General features: G+C 45.0%; 1 protein-coding gene across 2 annotated transcripts in view; it reads right to left on the bottom strand.

Moving 5' to 3' along the window:
• Positions 1–1178: 1178 nt before the first annotated feature.
• PPAT (phosphoribosyl pyrophosphate amidotransferase) overlaps positions 1179–24084 on the bottom strand; it is a 38607-nt gene continuing 15701 nt past the window's right edge. Inside the window, exons 4-12 of one of the 2 annotated variants that reach the window (XM_069744437.1) lie at positions 21210–21322; positions 10877–11019; positions 6771–6911; positions 4728–4800; positions 4176–4330; positions 3300–3427; positions 3000–3221; positions 2202–2322; positions 1179–1766 (exon numbers count right to left, since the gene is read on the bottom strand). In XM_069744437.1, the coding sequence (XP_069600538.1) occupies positions 1591–1766; positions 2202–2322; positions 3000–3221; positions 3300–3427; positions 4176–4330; positions 4728–4800; positions 6771–6911; positions 10877–11019; positions 21210–21322 (1272 nt within the window). In that variant the 3' untranslated portion in view covers positions 1179–1590. The remainder of the gene's footprint in view (positions 1767–2201; positions 2323–2999; positions 3222–3299; positions 3428–4175; positions 4331–4727; positions 4801–6770; positions 6912–10876; positions 11020–21209; positions 21323–24084) is intronic. The other variant, XM_069744438.1, reaches the window with a different exon arrangement.

The raw sequence follows: 24084 nt of genomic DNA, 5'->3' as shown, positions 1-24084 counted from the left end.
CGCGTTGACATTCAAAGGTTGCTCTTATTTTTTTTTACCTTTAATAAAAGAAATCTTGTTTGCATTCAAAAGGAGTGTGTAATTGATATTTATTCTACAGCATCCTGCTTATTGACAGGTCCCTGCTGTTTATCAGCATGAAATCGTCAGTCACGCCATCTCAACAAAGCAAAGCAGCTGCTCTGTCAACAGGAGTTCAGCAGAAGCCACAGAATTGCCGTAAGGAACCATGTGACCACTTTGAATAGGCATATTGATGGTGGGCAGAACAGGTAAATATAAGTACCTGCCTGTTAGTTCTTAGGTCCATACAAAAAAAAAAAAAGAAAATCTGAAAAAAAACAAACAAACAAAAAAAAAAACATTCTACTTACCTTCCTGTGCTCCCTCGCAGCGTCCTGTTCCGATGCCTGCAGCTGCTTTATGCTTGTAACAGCGCATAGCAGTGTGACGTCATTCTCTGCTTACAAGCTGTGGACAGCTGCTGGAATACTCGCTGCTCTCCACTCCGGGACTGTGCGTGTGGAGCAGTGAGTATTCACTCATCTTTAATAGCGACACGCTTTTATCCAACACTTCCTGCAGCTGCCTGGCATTCACGTGTGCCACTACTAAAGGGAATGACTATTCACTGCATTCCACACCTATGGGAGTAGAGAGCAGTGAATATTAATTTCGTTAAGCAGTGGGCGAACATCCGACAGCTGCGGCTATCCACATGTCCGCTATTAGAGAAGAATATTCACTGCTTTCTACTCCCATGGGCGTGGAATGCAGTGAATATTTCTCTTTAGCAGTGGGCACAGGAGTTACCTGCAGCCACCGGCTCCTGCCTCCTGTGACGTGCTGCTCCCACACCCCCAACTCAGCCAGACAGGTACATCCGGACTATAAGACACACACCCACATTTTTTTTGAGGAAACAAGTGTGTCTAAATACCATATTTTTCAGACTATGAAAGAACTTCATTTAAACCAATAGGTAATTTCCTAAATGCATGTTCCCTTCCTGGGATACCCATTAGAAATGCTGTCTAAAGTGAGGACATGTCTCTATAGATGCATAGATCACATGAACATGTTTGAGCACAGCCTTTCCAGTAAACCAGTTTTATTTCCAGATAAACACCAATTTTCCTTTTTTCCCCACCAAATGCAGATTCATATTAGAATTAATCTACAGCATCGTAAAAAGGCTTTATTTCCAGTCCTTCAGCTGAATAAAAGAACCTGATCACAACGCACTGAATACAAAAAGAAACAAACATCAGATACGTTTAGTGACAACGTACCGTACACTAAGAACAAAAGTCCAACAAAAAGTAAAAATGTACAGGATTAGAAAGGGTCACTGAATATTCGGTCCACCCTCCAGCGCTGAGAGCGACACAGATTCTTCTGGTAGCAGCAGTTCTGCTACAAATAAATAAAGCAGTGGGGCCCATACAAGATGGTGGCCCGCAATAACCAGTACAGCGAGAAGAGGCAATGGTAATCTGCATTACAAAAACATGTCAGTGGTCGCGATGGGTATCCGTCCCAACTTTCTTATCCATGTGAACCCTATTGTCCAGGTGTAAAGACGAGCAGTCACCACTCCAGCTCCACTGGGTAGTCCCCAGTAAGGCACGCCGTACAGTGGCTATGAGAACTGGGCAAGGCGGTCGTGCCATTTAATTCGTTCTGCTGGTCTTTGAAATGTTTAATGCCTTCACGCACTGCCGATGTGAGGCCGTCCACTGACAGGTAAACCACACTGTTCGCACCTAAAATACAAGGTATTATAATTAGCCTCCAAAATACATGAACATTAAAGGGTTAAGAAGCTACCCTGCTGTAAATGGGGAAGGGAGAAGAAGAAGAAGAAGAAGAAAAAAAAAAAGAAAGTGGTGTATACTGATCATAATCCACCCACCGCTATAGAGTATTGTGACGCTCTGCACCGGACCAGAAGCAACCTGTCCTGACCATCTGACAGCCGGTGGTCACAGCCAGGTCATTGGTGGTCTTAACATTGATTCCTCTGCTCAGGTGCAGGCCAAGCACAGAGGCAGCAATGGATTAGAGGGTGGGAAGGCAGAAAATGATGGCAAGTAGGATTTTTTTTTTCCCCTTTCAGCAGGAAGGCTTCCCAGTGACCATTTACAACTACAGCAGAAAACCCCTTGGGCGCAGTGTCAGGCCGGTAGAAGTGTGCTTACCAATATACCCTGCCAGGTCTTTGAACTCCGGGCGGTTGGCAATCAGTTCTTCTTTTGTAGGAATATTAATTCCCATATAACAGGGATGTCTTATTGGTGGAGATGCCACTCTTATGTGGACCTGGGGAGGGCAAGAGAATACAGCACTGATCATTTTAGCAATCAAGTGACAAGTGGCCACAGTTTTCATATCTTTGGCTCAAATATACATGAAGCTCAGCTGCCCGACATTGACACTTTACATGTTAGACTTTACTCCCTGTGGTTGTTTATTGTTCTGTCCCCTTTCCTTAGGATCTTTAAACCTTTGGGGAATGTTTGTACTTATATCTGAATTTGAAAAGTTCCATGTTCGTAAAAATCATTAACAAAAATAATCTTGGAAAGTTTGACTTCCATAGCCTCAATGTATCACAGTTCATAGACTGCAGACGGGATAAACAATGAAATGTCAGTAACCTCGCCCAATGGTACAGCTTGTATTAGAGGTGGTAGGGTTGGTGTGTGAGCTGGAAGTGGCTTGTACAATATGGGGCGTCAGAACCAGGCATCATAGGGTTAAATTGTAAAAGACTTTCAGCTCTCGCACAAACCCCAAAAGGTGCCAATATTGCTTATAATTCTCCATCAAAAGGGCATGGTGACAGTACATCTATTGGGTTATATTGCAGACAGAAGGTATCCTTACTCTTACAAACATATATATTCGAAGAACAAACACTGGTGTATATATAGCAAGTGCCACCAAGCCGAGAAGCTTCACAGAAAGTATAAAAGCAGCCATGTGATCCCACACACCTCCTTAGCGCCAGAATCCTTCAGCAGTTTAATAATTGGAGAAATGGTGTTTCCTCGCACAATGGAGTCATCAATCAGCACTATTCTTTTGCCAACAAAGTTGTCAGTCAGGACTCCAAACTTTTTGGCCACGCCAAGCTGCCGTAGCCTCATATTGGGCTGAATAAAGGTTCGTCCGACATAACGATTTTTGCAGAGCACCTCCACATACTGAATACCGCACTGCAAAGGGGCAAGAAGAATATTAGCTACAAATATGAAAATTATGGGCAATAAATTAAGTTTTGAATGAGAGTTTACCTTCTCTGCATAGCCCAGAGCTGCGGGGGTTGCAGATTCTGGAACGGTGCTGACCAGGTCCGCCTCTACCGGGGCCTCAATAGCCAACTGTTGACCACATCGCCTTCTGACCGAATACACCATTTGTCCTTTGTAGAAAAATAGTAACTCATTAAGGTCTTGAACTTCTGTGTAAATGTAACCCATTGCCTGTTTTGGCTATGAAGGGTTGTCCACTGCTCACACAACCCCTTCTGAATACTGGTTTCCCTCCAAGTAAAATAACATACTAATTTCCGGTGCCACTCCAGTGTTGTCGGCACTGACTCCTAGGGATCACGTGACATTTTCAAGTCATGAGATCCCTGTGGATAATAAACGCTGGCTTCAATCTCCTCTCCTATGGATGTAATTGACATCTGGAGGAATTGAGATCTGCGGCTGCTCGATCACTTCCACCGGAAGTCTTGATTTGTCCGAAGGAGGGGAGAGTGCAACCAGAGCTGATTGGCCACAATGATTGTCTGACAATGTCACACAATCCCTGGCAGAGCCAGTCCAGAGACCGCTCAAACTGTGCTGGCACTGATGAGAACCATGAAATGAAGTCACTTAGCAGGTCCCATCTCTTAAGTTAGGGCCACCCTTAATTGAAAGGTTAGAAACTTCTTGTTGTATTTTGGGTCTTTATTTGCGTCAAGTGTTTTCTGTATTATTTTTATAAAGCGCTCAATAAAAGGGATTTGATTTGAGCAAAATCTTGTGGATTAAAAACACAAGATTGAATCCCACCATAGTATGAATAATGGTAAAATAAATCATGCAGGAAAAAACTTTGCCGATTATCCACACCACAGGGCAAAGCAACTCAAGAGGAAAACAAACAAAACAAAATACCTTCAAATATGGAGTCCGGCCGCGCAAAGTAAACATACTCAAAGATACAGAAGGCAGATGGGTCTCTCTCTCGATATCTGGGTACTACATCCAAAGTCTGTACTCCGGCACGAGAGATTTTCACTATTTCCCCAGGTAGGACTTCACGGTAGTATCTATAAAAACAAAAGGAGATACATCCATATCATACAGAAGCCGATGTATGTACAAAAAAAACAGACCTTGCGTAAAGTTATAAAACCGTTCAGCCAGGATGAAATTACTGAACGTGCGGCATTAAAACGGAATTCCCAAAATAAAGCAGATGTGGCATATCCTGTCCAATACGCGCAGGTCTACACCCAAGTGGAAAGCGAGCCCCTAGTCCCACGGTCATATCCAGCTGACAAGTGGGGGTCTTTGTGCCTTCCACTGAAATTAAATCAGTACATCACCGCTACTGTCCCTTCTCCGAAACCTGCAAGTATCTGACTTTTATAGGATATCTGTAGGACAAGTCATAAAGGTGTGTGTTGAGCATACCCAGGTTAGCCGTCATACACCAATACTTACTCCGCACCAATGGAGAGAAAGCTGCAGGATTCAGAAGACACCACCCAGCCCTCCGTCTCCGATCGCTTCTTCTCTAGATAACAGGAGAGATGACAAAAATAATTATTATGAACAGAAGTGTGTAGGGGGTGCGTCAATACACTACAAGTACATCCACATGCCCCCGATTTCTCAGAACTGGCACATCTGATAACTAGAACAGCTTTTTGTACTAGGATCTATAGAAACTTAACGCACAAAATCATACTATCCAACTGCTGATAAGAAGAGAAAGCCGATCTGTAAGCAATGGCCATTATTTTATTCTGAAGTTTCCCCTTCTCTCCACTTGGCAGTCTTCAGCTCTGAACAACCCCACCCCATATTACTGATTAACAGCTTTAGGCCCCGTCACACATCTGACTCCGGTACTTGCGGTGACAATTTTCACAAGTACTGAAGACACTTATACAAGTAGACCCATTTAAACCTATACAAGTAGACCCATTTAAACCTATGGGTCTGTGCATGTCAAGTGTGTTCTGTGTGACCCACATGTAGACATGTCTGTTTTTTTCCGGCAGCACGGATGTTATTACGTCCCAAAAACACAAATTGTGTCATCAGTGTGCCACATACTGGAATAGAAATCAGATGTTTAGGTGTTAGATGTGCAAAAATAGAGATAAATATGGTGCAGATAAAAAGATGTCCGTTATATATATACACAATTAATGCTGTGCAGGTGTAGCTTACTATACATGTATTTAGCTTTAAAAATAATAAATAAATAATAGACTGGTATCCCCCATATTTTTATAAACCAGCAAAAGCTAAGCAGACAGCTGCAGACTGATAATAGGTTGGTAAGGTCCAAGGATCTTAGCCCCACCCTGGCACAATAAAACCAGCAGGAAAGGGGGCAATATCCATGGACCTTCACAGCCTATATCAGCCCACAGATGGTTATTAGCGTTATTTTGGGGTCCCCGCTTTTTAATAATCAGTTGATGTTAAGCAGACAGCTGTGAGCTGATAATATTCTGAAAAGCTCCATGGATATCAGGCCCTTACAGCATAAGACCAGCTCACAGCTGTCTGCTTTCCCTTAGCTGGTTATTAAAAAAAGGGGGGACCCCTTACCATTTTATATTTTATTAGCTAAATACATGTACAGTAAACTACACATGAATGGCACTAATTATGTATCTCACAGACATCTACCTCTTCTTTATCTTTGCACATCTAAACATTTTATTTTGCATTCTATTCCAGTATGTGCCACACACATTGGACATGGATAGCCCCAGTACTGGAAATATCAGGACATGTGAAGGGAGGTATAGGCTATTGCTCAGTATAGGTTCCTAAGCACTCTTTATCCAGACACAGCATATTGATGACTTACCCACAGGATATGTGGGGGTCCGGCACCGTCAATGATCAGATGCAAATACTTTGAATGAAGCAGCAAAGCGCGGCTCCATCAAGTGTGTAGCGCTCACTACTGGATGTTGGAGAACGGCTCCTATTCAAAAAGGTAGCAGCCATTCTGCAGTATCCGGCAGTGGGTGCTACACAATGAATGGAGCCCAGCTTTTCAGTGGAGTTCTCAGTTTCCATACAGAAGCTGCTGGAGCAAATAGCAGCTGACCAGTGTAGGTGCTGGGTGTCAGACCCCCACCTATGTAATATTGATGACAGCCACTTTAACAATTTTATAACTATAGATGTATACACTCAGTAGGAAAAAGGATCATCCCCGCGCTGCCGCAAGAAGAATTCCAAAAATTGTAGAGGTTTCAACGTGGTTTATTCTACGCGTTTCAGGGTTCAGGCGACCCCTTCATCAGGACCACCACAAATATTGTACAAGAATCAGATATACCTATAACTCTTGTACAATATTTGTGGTATGTCCTGATGAAGGGGTCACCTGAACCCTGAAATGCGTAGAATAAACCACATTGAAAACCTCTACAATTTTTGGAATTCTTCTTGCGGCAGCGCGGGGATGATCCTTTTTTCCTACTTAAGTATGTTTCAATCAGGTCCAGCACTGACCTGTGGATCTGCTGCAGCCGCCATTAATATATGTCCTTCCTTCAATCTCACCAGGTGAGTAGTTCTCTTGGTGGGCAACTTTGTGTAACGTTTGATAAGACCCTATTTGCGCTTTTGTGTCTCCCTCTTTTCTCTGAATAACTATAGATGGAAATTTGAGAAGTAAGATGGGGAGACATTTAGGGTACCGTCACACAGTGGCATTTTGATCGCTACGACGGCACGATCCGTGACGCTCCAGCATCGTAACAATATCGCTCCAGCGTCTTAGACTGCTGTCACACTTTGCAATGTACGACGCTGGAGCGATAATTTCATGACGTATGTGCGATGTAGAAGCCGTTGGTTACTACATAATGACCCATAATGAGGTCCTGGTTATGGGGGACTTTAACTACCCGGATATTAACTGGGAAAGTGAAACCTGTGAAACCCATAAAGGCAACAGGTTTCTGCTAATAACCAAGAAAAATTATCTTTCACAACTGGTGCAGAATCCAACCAGAGGAGCAGCACTTTTAGACCTAATACTATCTAATAGACCTGACAGAATAACAAATCTGCAGGTGGTCGGGCATCTAGGAAATAGCGACCACAATATTGTGCAGTTTCACCTGTCTTTCACTAGGGGGACTTGTCAGGGAGTCACAAAAACACTGAACTTTAGGAAAGCAAAGTTTGACCAGCTTAGAGATGCCCTTAATCTGGTAGACTGGGACAATATCCTCAGAAATAAGAATACAGATAATAAATGGGAAATGTTTAAGAACATCCTAAATAGGCAGTGTAAGCGGTTTACACCTTGTGGGAATAAAAGGACTAGAAATAGGAAAAACCCAATGTGGCTAAACAAAGAAGTAAGACAGGCAATTAACAGTAAAAAGAAAGCATTTGCACTACTAAAGCAGGATGGCACCATTGAAGCTCTAAAAAACTATAGGGAGAAAAATACTTTATCTAAAAAACTAATTAAAGCTGCCAAAAAGGAAACATAGAAGCACATTGCTAAGGAGAGTAAAACTAATCCCAAACTGTTCTTCAACTATATCAATAGTAAAAGAATAAAAACTGAAAATGTAGGCCCCTTAAAAAATAGTGAGGAAAGAATGGTTGTAGATGACGAGGAAAAAGCTAACATATTAAACACCTTCTTCTCCACGGTATTCACGGTGGAAAATGAAATGCTAGGTGAAATCCCAAGAAACAATGAAAACCCTATATTAAGGGTCACCAATCTAACCCAAGAAGAGGTGCGAAACCGGCTAAATAAGATTAAAATAGATAAATCTCCGGGTCCGGATGGCATACACCCACGAGTACTAAGGGAACTAAGTAATGTAATAGATAAACCATTATTTCTTATTTTTAGGGACTCTATAGCGACGGGGTCTGTTCCGCAGGATTGGCGCATAGCAAATGTGGTGCCAATATTCAAAAAGGGCTCTAAAAGTGAACCTGGAAATTATAGGCCAGTAAGTCTAACCTCTATTGTTGGTAAAATATTTGAAGGGTTTCTGAGGGATGTTATTCTGGATTATCTCAATGAGAATAACTGTTTAACTCCATATCAGCATGGGTTTATGAGAAATCGCTCCTGTCAAACCAATCTAATCAGTTTTTATGAAGAGGTAAGCTATAGGCTGGACCACGGTGAGTCATTGGACGTGGTATATCTCGATTTTTCCAAAGCGTTTGATACCGTGCCGCACAAGAGGTTGGTACACAAAATGAGAATGCTTGGTCTGGGGAAAATGTGTGTAAATGGGTTAGTAACTGGCTTAGTGATAGAAAGCAGAGGGTGGTTATAAATGGTATAGTCTCTAACTGGGTCGCTGTGACCAGTGGGGTACCGCAGGGGTCAGTATTGGGACCTGTTCTCTTCAACATATTCATTAATGATCTGGTAGAAGGTTTACACAGTAAAATATCGATATTTGCAGATGATACAAAACTATGTAAAGCAGTTAATACAAGAGAAGATAGTATTCTGCTACAGATGGATCTGGATAAGTTGGAAACTTGGGCTGAAAGGTGGCAGATGAGGTTTAACAATGATAAATGTAAGGTTATACACATGGGAAGAAGGAATCAATATCACCATTACACACTGAATGGGAAACCACTGGGTAAATCTGACAGGGAGAAGGACTTGGGGATCCTAGTTAATGATAAACTTACCTGGAGCAGCCAGTGCCAGGCAGCAGCTGCCAAGGCAAACAGGATCATGGGGTGCATTAAAAGAGGTCTGGATACACATGATGAGAGCATTATACTGCCTCTGTACAAATCCCTAGTTAGACCGCACATGGAGTACTGTGTCCAGTTTTGGGCACCGGTGCTCATGAAGGATATAATGGAACTAGAGAGAGTACAAAGGAGGGCAACAAAATTAATAAAGGGGATGGGAGAACTACAATACCCAGATAGATTAGCGAAATTAGGATTATTTAGTCTAGAAAAAGACGACTGAGGGGCGATCTAATAACCATGTATAAGTATATATGGGGACAATACAAATATCTCGCTGAGGATCTGTTTATACCAAGGAAGGTGACGGGCACAAGGGGGCATTCTTTGCGTCTGGAGGAGAGAAGGTTTTTCCACCAACATAGAAGAGGATTCTTTACTGTTAGGGCAGTGAGAATCTGGAATTGCTTGCCTGAGGAGGTGGTGATGGCGAACTCAGTCGAGGGGTTCAAGAGAGGCCTGGATGTCTTCCTGGAGCAGAACAATATTGTATCATACAATTATTAGGTTCTGTAGAAGGACGTAGATCTGGGGATTTATTATGATGGAATATAGGCTGAACTGGATGGACAAATGTCTTTTTTCGGCCTTACTAACTATGTTACTATGTTACTATGTTATGCGCACATCGTATACAATATCGTGCACACCTTTGTTACACCATGCGATTATGCCGCCACAGCGGGACACTAGACGACGAAAGAAAGTTTCAAACGATCTGCTACGACGTACGATTCTCAGCGGGGTCCCTGATCGCAGGAGCGTGTCAGACACTGCGAGATCGTAACTATATCGCTGGAACGTCACGAATCGTGCCGTCGTAGCGATCAAAATGCAACTGTGTGACGGTACCCTTAAACTAGGAATGTAAAAACACTTGTGTAACTCAAACTTTGCAGCACATGACATGAGCAGAAAGATATTTTCATGGTCAGAGTTACACAATGCGCTGTGCTATGGGTAGAAGCCCTTTGTTTTAGGGATTTATAATCTTATCTGCTCTGGTGACTCAGGGTATGTGCACATATCAGGATTTCTTGCAGAGGTTTTCCTGACAAAAACCTGACATTTCTGCCAGAAATCCGCATACGTTTTTACCGCGATTTTGACGCGTTTTTTCCCAAATGCATAGAACGCAGAAAATCCGCAAAAATAATGAACATGCTCATTTTTTTTACCGCGATCCATGTGCACAAAACATGCAGAATGCATTCTAAATGATAGAATGCATAATGTATGCGTTTTTAATGAGTTTTTATAGCGTTTTTAGCGCGAAAAAATGCGGGAAAAAAATGCGAAAAAACCTGTACGTGTGCACATAGCCTCAATCTTGTAAGTATCCAAACCCACGACATTACCACCAGACTCTGTGCCCGGGAGCAGAGGGACGAACAAACAGGGAGTAGTTTGAAGTCTGACATGATCACTGTAGAGGGGTAGTTTGATATCTGGGTTGAGGTCTTTGCACAAATGTCTATGGTGGGGGGAGGTTGTAGTAATTTTTTTTTTTTTTTTTAAGGGGGAGTTCCATCTGAAGTTTCCCAGAAACCTGCTTCTGCATAGGATGAAGCCGAGCACAAAGCTATAGAGCCGCACTCACTATAGGGTCCTAGAAATCTTGTCCTGATGTAAGTGTGGGCTCTGATATTCGGCTCCATAAGTCTACTACACACACAGGAGGATTAGGTGGCCATGCAATACGTACACATACATGGCAGCTTTGCTCTCAGCACGGCTTCTGATTTTTTCCTGTAGACCTCACTTTGGTGCCACAAGTGTCACATTTTTACATCAAATTTACAGTCATTGCTTTTACAAGGATAGATTGGTGTAGTGACTGCGGTCACCTGCCGACGTACCTCTATCTTCTCTGGTCACAGGGATGAGCCGCCCAATGCAGAGAGGACGATTGCCGTATGGATCACGTACAGCATAGATATCCCCATTGTGCATGATCAGCAGCGAGTACGAGGTCGGAGTCTCATTCATCAAGTTTCTTATTCTATAGGAGAAGAGAGTTAGTGGAGCGGTCACATTGGCTACCAGTAATGAGGCGGGCCGCACAGTCCAGGGGAAAGCACTCGCACACAGAACTATAGGACATGATGGAAATGTAGCTCATACATTATTATGCTGGATAAAAACCATCATGTAGGAGACTTACAGGATCTGGGAGTGTTTAGCTTGCAAAAAAGAAAAGAAGACTAAAGGTACCGTCACATTAAGCGACGCTGCAGCGATCTAGATAACGATCCCGATCGCTGTAGCGTCGCTGGAGAGCTGTCACACAGACCGCTCTCCAGCGACCAACGATGCCGAAGTCCCCTGGTAACCAGGGTAAACATCGGGTTACTAAGCGCAAGGCCGCGCTTAGTAACCCGATGTTTACCCTGGCTACCAGCGTAAACGTAAAAAACAAACAAACACTACATACTTAACATTCCGGTGTCTGTCCTCCGGCGCTGTGCTTCTCTGCACTGTGTAAGCGCAGCGGCCGGAAAGCACAGTGGTGACGTCACCGCTGTGCTTTCCGGCCGCTGCGCTTACACAGTGCAGAGAAGCACAGCGCCGGAGGACAGACACCGGAATGTAAGTATGTAGTGTGGTTTTTTTTTTACATTTACGCTGGTAACCAGGGTAAACATCGGGTTACTAAGCGCGGCCCTGCGCTTAGTAACCCGATGTTTACCCTGGTTACCAGTGAAGACATCGCTGAATCGGCGTCACACACGCTGATTCAGCGATGTCTGCAGGGAGTCCAGTGACGAAATAAAGTTCTGGACTTTCTGCGCCGACCAACGATGGCACAGCAGGATCCTGATCGCTGCTGCCTGTCAAACTGAACGATATCGCTAGCCAGGACGCTGCAACGTCACGGATCGCTAGCGATATCGTTCAGTGTGACGGTACCTTAAGAGGAGACTTAATAGCTCTCTACAAATATCTCAAGGGCTGTCACATTGTAGAGGGATCAGCTTTATTCTTATTTGCACAAGGAAACACGAGAAGCAATGGGATGAAACTGAATGGGAGGAGTCACAGATTAGATATTAGAAAATCCTGTTTTGTTAGGATGATCAATGAGTGGAACAGGCTGCCACGAGAGGTGGTGAGTTCTCCTTCAATGGAAGTCTTCAAACTGGACTGGACATTGTCTGGGATGATTTAGTGAATCCTGCATTGAGAAGGGGGTTGGACACGATGACCCAGGAGGTCCCTTCCAACTCTAACATTCTATGATTCTATTTCCTAGGGGGCTAACACATGCATTGGAATAAACAGTGTATGGAAGTCACGCATTACTTCATGTACACACAAATACTACAGAAAGGCTTTATAAATAAGCTGCATTACTTATTATATGGCTACATAGAATTTCCTACACTGATTTGCCACCTCGGAGCATTATTAGGCCATGATTCCCTCTTTGCAGTAGTCTGTACCATAATAAGCAATATTAATATGCTCAGATGTTGTATTGTGGTGAAGAATTTAATTATTTTAAGCATTTGGGATTCTGCACTTAAAGGGATTCTGTCAGTAGGATCACCCTCCTAAGCCGTCTATATGGGCATGTCGGACATCGGAGGCTGAAAGAGATGACACCTTGATGTCTGATCCAATGTTTTATTCCAGGCTCTGGGGGCGGGCACTGCCTGGAAGCTCCGCTCTGGGGGTGGAGTTATCTTACATGAAGGAGGAGTTACCAGTGTGACAAGTAACTAACAGAACAGGAGAACTGAACCTTGTCTTCTTACAAACACATTTCTTGCTTCTATCTCAGCTCTGCTGTATTGCAGCCCTGTCTGCCTGTGAGCTGGAAGCCGAGAGGAACCTGCAGATGTGATTATACCAGACACACTAGGGTCGGCCATAGCGCCAGTGCAGCTGCCCCGTGGGCCGGAGATGGAGAGGAGGCCTCCGGCACCAGCGAGTGCTTCACCTGGATGTGTGGCAGAGGGCACAGTCAGCTGAAATGTATTGTGGCGCAGGGCACCAGTCTGCTCTCTGGGCTGCAACAGACGCCGCCAGCGAATCAGAGGCCATCAGCTGACGTCGGTGTGCCCACGACTGGACGCATGGTAATAATCTCTGGAGGCGGAGTCTCATACAGATCAGTGCCCAGCCCATAGCCCTGAGTAGCTCATTTACATATTTCAGAGAAATCCACATTTTTCTTACAAAACATCGGATTGCAGATATCAAGTTATCAGTTTATTCAGCTTCCTATGTCCTACATGCCCATATAGCCGGCTGAGGAGGGGTGATCCTACTGACAGATTCCCTTTAAATGCAATTGAGTCTTTTACATTTTTTTTTTTTTTTTATCAAAATCCCCATAGAAGTGTAAAAAAGTTTCTTTTGTTTTTTTTTTTTCCTGGTTTCAAATGCACAGTGAGCTTTATTTTCCACAAAACATCTACTTTGCATGAACTGTTAACCCTTGAGTTTCTTCACAACTCCCTCACTCCCCAAAGAAAAAAAAACAACCTACAAGGTTATATGACCCCAAAGGCCAATTCAGTAGTTAAGGTGAAATTCAATGTTTCCAGGTTTTCATTTTTATGTCCCACTATAGACAAGGGGCGGAGGCGGCTCAAGATCGTGAAAGAGGCAGAGAGGTTATAAAATTAAAACTGAAGCCCATATTATCCCAACAGGAGAACACAGGAATGAGAAAATTAAGGAATGGTTCCATAAAACTAGCAACAGAGCCATGACAAAAAAGAATATAAAAAATAATTCTAATGCACTGAACAAACAGATTTTCTGGCAACATTAAAATAAGAACCGATGGCAGCACATATAGGGTTCTAATATCTAGAATTTCACTAGTAATAAATAGGACTAATATAATGCAATGAATAAAATGGAGAAGGGCATTCAAAAATGCAAAGTAGAAGGATGGACACTAATCAGCTCTAGGTTAGAGGGATGGATATTCTCTCTACTCAAAGGCTATTAGTTATACAAATTCCTGTTGCTTTATTGTGGTTTTTGATTAATTAAAAAAAAAGGGAAGAAGCCAGCACTGCTTATGGTCAGAACGCAATAACTGAAGTGCAATTGCACATAAATTCTAACTGTATTTCAAATATGAGACATTTAGCAAACAATTGATCAATTCTTTGAGCTACCCCGCCACTTCACGGCAATCTCATAATGGGGCAGTCCTAATCTTCGTATTTTATTTACGTTGTGCCATTATGGCTTCCTGAATGTATAAAAAAAAAAAAAAGGACCACATTAAATGCGAACTGTACCTGGAGCATTTTCAGAATCACTCCCTTGGTGCAAGGAAAGGCAAGCGCAGGTAAAGGCCGATCAGGTCCAGTGCGGACATTTCAGATCTGGCTTCCACACTGCCAAACCCGCACCAAAGATGAAGGGTGAGACAGGCTGAGACACAGGTGCACAATTAACTTGAGCCCAGCGTGCGCGGCAACAGTGGTGGTCACTGTAAAGGCCGATCAGGTCCAGTGGTTCTGACCATAAGCAGTGCTGGCTTCTTCCCTCTTTTTTGCTTTGCATTGGTATGTGGCTGACCACCACTGTTGCCGCGCACGCTGGGTTATGTGCGCCATTCTTTCTGTGTTCACTGTGATTGATAGGCTGCTGTGCACACACACAGCAGCCCTGCCCCGCCTCAGGCTCAAGTTAATTGTGCACCTGTCTCAGCCTGTCTCACCCTTCATCTTTGGTGCGGGTTTGGCAGTGTGGAAGCCAGATCTGAAATGTCCGCACTGGACCTGATCGGCCTTTACCTGCGCTTGCCTTTCCTGGCACCAAGGGAGTGATTCTGAAAATGCTCCAGGTACAGTTCGCATTTAATGTGGTCCTTTTTTTTTTTTTTATACTCTTTATACATTCAGGAGGCCATAATGGCACAACGTAAATAAAATACGAAGATTAGGGGGGGCATGGCCTGAACGTCCATGTAAGCGGACGCGTGACAGAGCGCTCCCGCTGCTAACGCTGAGTTTATCCTGATAAGCCGCAGCTGAGCGGCGATTCAAAGCGCTTACCGGCTGCAGGAGAGTCCCGGGAGTGCGGCGGTGAATAGCGGCGGCCCCGAGATCGGCAAACATGACCAGGAGGAGACAAAGACGCCGGAGCCGGCGAGGCAGGGACCGGCCAAGATGGCGCCGACGCCAGGGAGAAGGCGGAGAAGGACAACGCGGCATGCCAGAAAAGAATGGCGGTGGCGGCAAAGCTCCAGCAGTTTGCTAGAGTGGAAGCCGCAGGGAACACAGGAAAAGCAGAGGAGGACACCGGAGGGGACACAGACACAGAAGGAGAGGAGGAAAGCCCAGCAGAGGAGCAGGAGGTACAACAGGAGAGTGGGGATGGTGACATGGCGGTGGTAGCGGGGGGACCTGAAGATAAGGAGTCAGGAGCAGAGCCCACTCTTAGAGATGTCTTTGCACTGGTATCATCCTGCAAACAATCCCTGACCCAGCAGCTACAGGAGGTTAAAGGGGATACAGCCCAGATAAATGCAGCCCTGCAGAAGATTGACAAACGTGTGGGGGCTGTGGAGGAAAGAGTGAGCACGGCAGAAGACCATATAGTGCAGCTGCAGAAAGCGGAGAGGAAGTTTGCTCAAACAATATCGGAGCTAGCTGCAAAAAATGAGGATCTGGAGAATAGGTCCAGAAGAAATAACATTCGTATAGTGGGTGTCCCTGAAAAAACTGAGGGGAGGAATCCCACGGAGTATATTGAAAGCTGGCTCCTTGAGACCTTTGGTGATGCAGCACTGACAAAAGTATTTGCGGTAGAGAGAGCCCACAGGGTCCCACCGAAACCACCTGTCCCTGGAGCAAGTCCCCGTACCGTGCTTGCCAAAATCCTAAACTACAGAGACAGAGACATTATCCTGAGGAAGGCTAGAGACATGACGGATCTGACAATTGGAGGTCAAAGAATTGCTATTTACCCTGACTATTCCGCCCTGGTACAGAAACAACGGATGATGTTCACGGGTATCAAGAGACGGCTGAGAGAACTGGGAGTGCAGTACTCCATGATGTTTCTGGCACGACTGAGAGTGGTAGCGTTGGATAAGATTCACTTTTTCCAGACGCCGGAGGACGCTACCCAGTGGATAGATCTTAACGCTAAAAAACTTAAAGGGAAAGGAGATTGAAAATGTGAGGCGGGTTGGTCGGGAGATATCTTAAATCTTTCAAAAAGGGGGGAAAAAAAGAGATTGATTGACAGTACACTGGTAATTGAAATGTGAAGGTTGGAGGGTGGAGTTGGGTATTACTCAGGGAAAGCACTGGGAGTGCTGATGCGGCGGCGAAGTACGAGGGAGGAAGGGTGTGCAGCGTACTAAAAGTTTATTTAGTTTCTTGCAGTTGTAATACAATACAGGTTCAATTATATTGTTCTTCTAAGAATTGCGCCGAATTCTGTTATAAACGGTAGCGGGAGGCGGAAGGAGAAGGTTACGTTAACAAGAGTGTTCGCAATGGGTGATGGTGCCCCACTCTTGATAAGAGGCAGAATGTATAGTATTGGGGGGTGTGGGGGAGGGGGGAGTGGGGTGAGGGTGGGAAGGGAAGTTAGACAGCTCAGAACCGGGAGTAACGACACAACTAAAGATGATGAGTCACATAATAGGGGACCGCTTTAAGATATTGAGCTGGAATGTGAGAGGCCTGGCGGATAAGTCTAGGAGAGCTGCGAGCTTGCAATATGCGAAGGATCAACGGGCTTCTATGATATGCTTGCTAGAGACGCACTTGATACAGGAGAAAGTGGACGTACTGAATAGACGTTGGATACAGAAGGGGTATCATTCTACCTTTTCGACGTACTCAAGAGGTGTGTCAGTGTTGGTGCCGGTGGGAGTGCAATATGAAGAGGTGAAAGTATGCGTGGATGCTGAGGGTCAGTATGTGGTGATACAATGTATATTGTATGGAGTGAGATTGTGTGTTGCGGCAATGTATATTCCACCTCCATATTCAAGTAAGAAGATCAGGGAGGTATTGGAGAGGGTGGGACGATGGGAACCACTGCCAATCTTAATTATTGGGGATTTGAACAATATATGTGATGACTTTTGGGATAAAAATAAGAACACCCAGAATAGGTCGGAGGGGCACACTACAACATTTGGAACCTATGTGCGTGAATTAGGCATGATTGATCTATGGAGAGTCAGACATGTTGGGGAGAGAGGATACTCGTGCTATTCACCGGCTCATGCTACGCTATCCAGAATTGATATGGGACTGGGTAATCGCCTGTTGGACACAATGGTGGGGGAGGTGCGTTATCTGCCGAGGGCCCTTTCGGATCATAGTCCAATTGAGGTAGAGGTTAGGTTGTTGGGGACACGGACGGCAAGCGGGAGAGAATGGAAGATCCATCCTAACTGGTTACAGAGCATTGACTTGGACGGTATAGGGAAGGAGGTGACGGAATTCTTTGCGTTAAATGATGGGAGTACAGATGCTCTAACCGTTTGGGATGCAATGAAAGCGTACCTGAGAGGGTTACTATTTAGAGACATTAGTAGGTGTAAGAGGAAGACGAGGGAAGCGGAGAGAGTGGCGTTGGAGGAGCTGAAAGCCGCGGAGGACGAGATGGTTGTGCTGGGGACTTCCGAGGCAGAGAAAAGATTGAGAACAGCGCAAAATTGTATGGAAAAGATTCTGCTGGGGAAAGCTGAAAGGAAGCGGGAGTTTCAGAGGGTGGCTTATTTTCAGGAGGGAGAGACAGTTGGACACATGCTATCGGTGGTAGCCGCGGCTCAGCGTAGTACCTCGTATGTACACTCGTTGGTTTCGGATGGGGGGAGCAGGGTATCTGAAACACCGGATATTATAAAGGTCTTTGCGGACTTTTACGCGGACTTATATTCCTCCAAGGTCAATGAGTCAGCCGGAGAAACGGAGACTTTCCTTGAGAGTCTGGGTCTTCCGAAATTGAGTGAGGAGGATAGGGTGAGCCTCGATGCCCCTATCACCGAGGAGGAACTGAGTCGGGCGCTGAAGTCTATGGCCAATGGGAAGGCACCTGGGGTTGATGGGTTACCAGCCGAAATCTATAAAAGTTTGGAGGAAGTGCTGATTCCCAGATTAAAGTTAGTACTGGAGGAGGCTGGATGCCAAGGGTTTCTCCCAGCATCTATGAGGGAGGCTAATATAGTGGTTATTCCGAAGGAGGGTAAGGATCTGGGGAAGCCTGAGTCATATCGGCCAATCTCTCTGTTAACCATCGATGTCAAGCTCTTGGCCAAGGTGTTAGCTACCCGTTTGTCCAGCGTCATTGCTAACCTTGTACATCCGGATCAATCTGGTTTTATGCCTGACAGATCTACAGCGGTTAATCTGCGGAGGCTGCATATGAACTTGCAGCTGAAGTCTGACAATTGTGGCCGAAGGGTTATTGCATCCTTGGATGCCCATAAGGCGTTTGACAGTGTGGAGTGGGGATATCTCTGGCGGGTGTTGAAATGTATGGGTATTGGCCCGCAATTTGTGGCGTGGACTCAACTGTTATACTCACTACCAACAGCTAGAATTAGAGTGAATGGGGAGCTTTCTCAGCCTATAAAGCTGGCCAGAGGTACGAGGCAGGGTTGCCCACTGTCGCCCCTTCTGTTTGCCTTAGCTGTGGAGCCACTGGCCGCCAAGATCCGGCAATCGGATGAGGTCCCTGGGTTCAGATATGGGAGTGTGGAGGAGAAGATTGCATTATATGCAGATGACATCTTACTGTTCCTGGCGGACCCGGATGAAGCCTTGAAGGGGGCTATCGAGATCGTTGGGAAATTTGGAGACTTATCGGGATTGAGGATAAACTGGGATAAATCGGTCCTCTTTGAGGTGGATGAGGTGGAGGAGAGTAGAAGTGAGCCATTGGGAGAGGGGCGGCTTAAGGTAGTATCCCTTTTCAAATACCTGGGAATATGGATCTCGATGCCAGTTAGAGTTTTTATATAGGAATTTGACACCTCTCATGGGCGCTCTTAAAGCAAAAGTGGATGCGTGGAATAAATTACACTTATCGGTGGTAGGTAGGGTTAATCTCATTAAAATGGTTGTGATGCCCAAATTACTCTACGTCCTACATAATGCGCCAGTTTGGATTCCACGTGGGAAATTCCGGCAGATTAATGCTCTATTTAGAAGTCTGATATGGGGGAGGCGGTGCCCACGTATTCGCCTGGAGACGCTTCAGCGACCCAAGGAAGATGGAGGATTGGCTTTACCTAATCCTGAGTTATATTTTCTTGCAGCCCAGAGCCAACATTTGAAGGGCTGGGCGCGGGAGGCGTCTTCCAGTGCGGTACAGCACTTGATGGAGGGGATGACGGACCGACGACCGGTAGCGCAGTGTCTGGAGGATGGTTCCTTGGTTGCATTGGGGAAATTATACCCAACTATGTTTTTGATATATAAATTATGGACCAGACTGCGACAGATTCGGGGGGTCACGGGGCTGACTAAATTTACACCGATATGGTTTAATAATAATTTGGTTGAGTTTGCGGCCCTTGGAGTGCTGGCGGAGTGGCAGGCCAAAGGAATCCACTTGGTGGCTCAGATAATTCAACAACAAGGATTAAAGTCCTTTTCGCAGCTGCAAGGGGAGTTTGGACTGAGATCGACTGGGGAATATCAATATGCTCAGATGAAACATGCTTTTAAAGCTCAGAACAAGGGTGGTGGTATTGAGATCCAGGAGGACATAGTTCTGGAATACGTGTGTGGGGAAGGGTCCACAAGGGGAGTCATTACCACCCTTTATAAGGACCTTCTACATGCACATTTGCTAGACTTCCCTTTAAAAGCGAGAGCGACATGGGAAAGAGATTTAGGCCCAATGGAGGATGAAACCTGGGAGTCGGTGTTGGAGTGGGTTCCACGAGTGTCACTGAGTGAGCCGTACAGACTATCGCAGCTGTACATCTTACACAGAGTCTATAAATCACCGGAAGTGTTGCACAGAGCGGGGTTGCGTGCTGACTCCGAATGCCCGAGATGTGGGACTGAGAATGCAGGAATATACCACATGATGTGGACATGTCCAAGACTGGTTGCTTTCTGGTTGGTGGTAATGAGCCGTGTGGAAGGGGCGTATAAATGCAGAGTGCCGAGGGATCCGATAGTGTGTATACTGGGACATGTAGAGGAAATCAGAGTGGATAACACCTGGAAGATAGCAATAGCTAGGCTATTATATATGGCAAGGAAGGTAATAGCAAGGAACTGGATCAAAGAGGAACCGCCTACAAGGGGTGAATTCCTGAATTATGTTAAATATGGTCTCAATTTGGAAAAGGGGGTCTATAAAAGACGTGGGAAAATAGAAACATTTGACAAAATGTGGTCTCCGTGGCTCGAGCTAGGATGAGTAGTTATGGGAAATGGGAGGATGAGGGCCTCTGAAAGGAAGAGAGTGCTAGAGGAACAAGCGGACATAAGTGAGTCAAATGGCTCAAAGAACCATCAATACTGGTAACAAAAGTATAACTGGGTATGAGCTGTCAGGGGAGGGGGGGGGGGTTAGGTTTTGTTGGGATTGTTGGGGGCTTGGAAAATGTTAAAATTTTGCAAAATACTGGAAAATGCATAAATTGTATTGTTCACATTTGCTTTCAATAAAAAACTATTTAAACAAAAAAAAAAAAATACGAAGATTAGGACTGCCCCATTATGAGATTGCCGTGAAGTGGCGGGGTAGCTCAAAGAATTGATCAATTGTTTGCTAAATGTCTCATATTTAAAATACAGTTAGAATTTATGTGCAATTGCACTTCAGTTATTGCGTTCTGACCATAAGCAGTGCTGGCTTCTTCCCTCTTTTTTTTTTTTTTTTTTTTTTTTTGATTAATTGACATTATATACACAAATGCCATTACTGTCTGGAACTAAGCTGTAACTGTCAATATCTTACTGTTCTCTCTTCCAGATTGAAAAAAAAGAGAATGGAAAACTAAATAAAGTGGGTTAAATAAAAATTCTGATTAAAAGAAAAAAAAAAAAAAGATAAGTATTAACAGTTTTTCAGATTAGAAAGTGCTGAACACTTGGTGGAGCAGTCTCTTGAACACAGCGCCATGATTTTTTAACCATATATAATCTCCAGTCATGAGGCGAGACAGGCACGCTCACATTGTCAACGACTCAAAAATGAGCCCCCCTTCTAACAACGCAAACAATACTTTACCTTGCCACCCAATCTGCGGAGTGGTCTTCTTCCGTAGGCGGCGTGAAGGCCAGGAGCTGTGTGATCAGTTCACTGTCCGAGCTGGTGGACAGACCAACGCCGTGCCGCATCAACTGTGGAGAAGCACAAGTCCCATCAGGCTACACCCATAACACACAGACCTCAACATGGGGGCACTTACTGTAGATACCAGAAACCATGAAAAAGCAAAAGCAGCGAGTCCGGCTCACAGCACCATACAGTTATAAAACAAAGAGCCGTAAGGAATATCCTTATACACGAGACTACATGACATTACAGATGCAGTGTTTGCGGAAGAACCGAGAGAACAGGCCATTCACCAGGTTTACGGCTCAGAACAGACTAGCAGAACTAGTGATGATCGCGCACTTGCAACTCGACCGAGCATTGGTGTGCTGGGTACGCTGGTTATTCATCAGGTATCGCGGGCGCTCGAGTCCCCGCCCACATGTTTCCCCGCTGTTAGCCAATAAACATGCAGGGATTGCCTGCCATACAATAATTCTGTACTGTGATTGGCCGGCCACATCACCATCAGGTGTTATACAGACGCGATGCTCGGCACTCTCCTCTGGGGGCAGTTCAGTGAGAGCGGAAGTAGGAGGGAGAGCGTGGATTAGAGCCGGCATACAGGCAGTGATTCATTGCTATTGCAGTACTTGTGTACAGTCCATATTCCTCGATTCGGTCTTCGGCGTATGTGAATAGCAGTAAAGTGACCACCATTCACAGGCGTGACGACTCCGAGCCATTAAGTCTCCCTGCACTCAGCAAGACCAGGCGACGATGATGAGGGTTGACATCACTACACGGCACCTGTGAATAGCAGTCACTTTACTGCTATTCACAGACGCCAGTGCTGTGAATTTTGGGTAATAAATTGATGACTATCGTCTTTAATTTTATCTTTTAGTTATCCTTTTTCAGACTACTAAGGATTTGGTGGATTATTGCATTTTTAGGCTGGGAAGGGCCCAATAACCAGGGATCTTCTCAGCCTGATAATATCAGGCCACAGCTGTCTGCTTTACCTTGCCTGGTGGTTATCAAAGCTCAGGAAGTGTGAAACTCACTTTTTTAATTATTAGGTTAAACCAGGCTGTAAACAGCTGCATAAACTTACAATGCATGTGGGCGGCTTTTTTTTTTTTTTGACATGCTGTGGCTTGGAGTCCCTTACCACGGGTTAAAGAAAAAAAAAGCACAGTGGTGGGCATGAGATTTCTACTAATCTCATCCACTGCACAACAGCATTTGGGACGCAGAGGAAATACGATGTGTACAGAACGCTAGCAATACTCATCATGGGCACGCAGCCTAAAAAGGGTGGAGGAGGTGGTTTTTGTTCCCCATCTTACGCGTGCGTATGGGGGTCTGCTGACCTGATATGCCTTTTTATCAGCTACAGAGATGTCATGGAGCCACACTACGTGCCCTCATATGCCCCTTTTCTGAAAAATAATTTCTCATTTCCCCATTCAATATATGCAAAACACATGGCTGCTAGGCTAAATCACCATGTTAGTCATGAAGGATCTTAATCTTAAAGTAGAGCAGCTATACGTTCTGCACCAGAATATATCACCACCGGACATAGGTGACAACCCCCCGAGGTCCGTAACACAGCAGTACAGGAAGACATAATGAACACATCAAATGTAACAAGCATACGTCTCGCCACGCTCAATTCGCTCATCTGGAAGTCACATTGTGTCCACGGATCAGATAATTAAGGACATTTCCAAGGATGATGTAACATATTAGACAAGGGTATTACTTATATAGGGGAGTGGGATGCGATAAGGTCGTGCAGTCATACATGGCCATTTGTGCAACCCAATTATGTCGTCGCAGCAAAGGAAACAAGAAAGTAACAAAAGAAAAATCTAACTGGCCCCAACTTGCTCATTGTGGTAACTTCAGGTCACAATGAAACTTCCTAACTTGCCTTATGCTAATGTGTAGCAGCGACACATACTGATCTTTGACAATATGACTTGAGTCCCAGCCTTGGTCTTCATGTAGCCACAGCCTAAAGGAAGAAACCCACCTCTAGACACACAGATGGCTGTACTTGTGCTGGAGAACCCCTTAACGGATAGGCCATCAATGTTTGATATGTAGTGGTCTTCGATCCGGGACCCCTGCCGATGGGCACCCATGAATGACAGATACAGAACCAGACAAAGCCACCACTATTGACAAGCCTGTGCAAAAAATGAGGGGTATGCAATGTCCGCGGCCCTATAAGAAGCAACCTCACATCTCTCTCTACTCCTGTAAACAGTTAACAGAAAGTAGACCTTGAGCATTTCCTAAAGTATTGCCCTTTTGACTAAAGCAGCCTCGACTACAATTAACTGCATTCCGAGAAATTACATCTGTACCGCAGCTTTTCAAGGTGGTTAGATAAGACTCGTTATTTCCAAGGTCTCAAGACTTTCTATGGCAGATCCATGGCAATTACGACGTTGCAATGTGTCGTTCGGTGCAAAAAACGCATCCTGGAAAGTTGCCCGCAGGATGCGTATTTTGCACATAGACTTGTATTACCGACGCATCGCGACGTATGGACACACGTTCCATACGTCGTGCACTGGATGTGTCGGTAATTGGCGGACCGTCGTCACAAAAAAACTTTCAATGTAACGTTTTTTTTTTGTGCAACGCGTCCGCCATTCTCGACGGCACATGCGCGGCCGAAACTCCGCCGCCTCCTCCCCGGAACTCATAATGGGCATCGGATGCGTCTGAAAACTGCATCCGCTGCCCACGTTGTGCACTATCTTGCACAACGTCCGTTGGTACGTCGGGCCGACGGCCCCGTACCGACGGCAATGTGAAAGTAGCCTTA

This window comes from Ranitomeya imitator, chromosome 1, assembly GCF_032444005.1.
Source record: "Ranitomeya imitator isolate aRanImi1 chromosome 1, aRanImi1.pri, whole genome shotgun sequence".
Lineage (NCBI taxonomy): Eukaryota > Metazoa > Chordata > Amphibia > Anura > Dendrobatidae > Ranitomeya > Ranitomeya imitator.
Note: the sequence above shows the minus strand (reverse complement) of the source record. Positions and strands in the feature narration are given on the sequence as shown.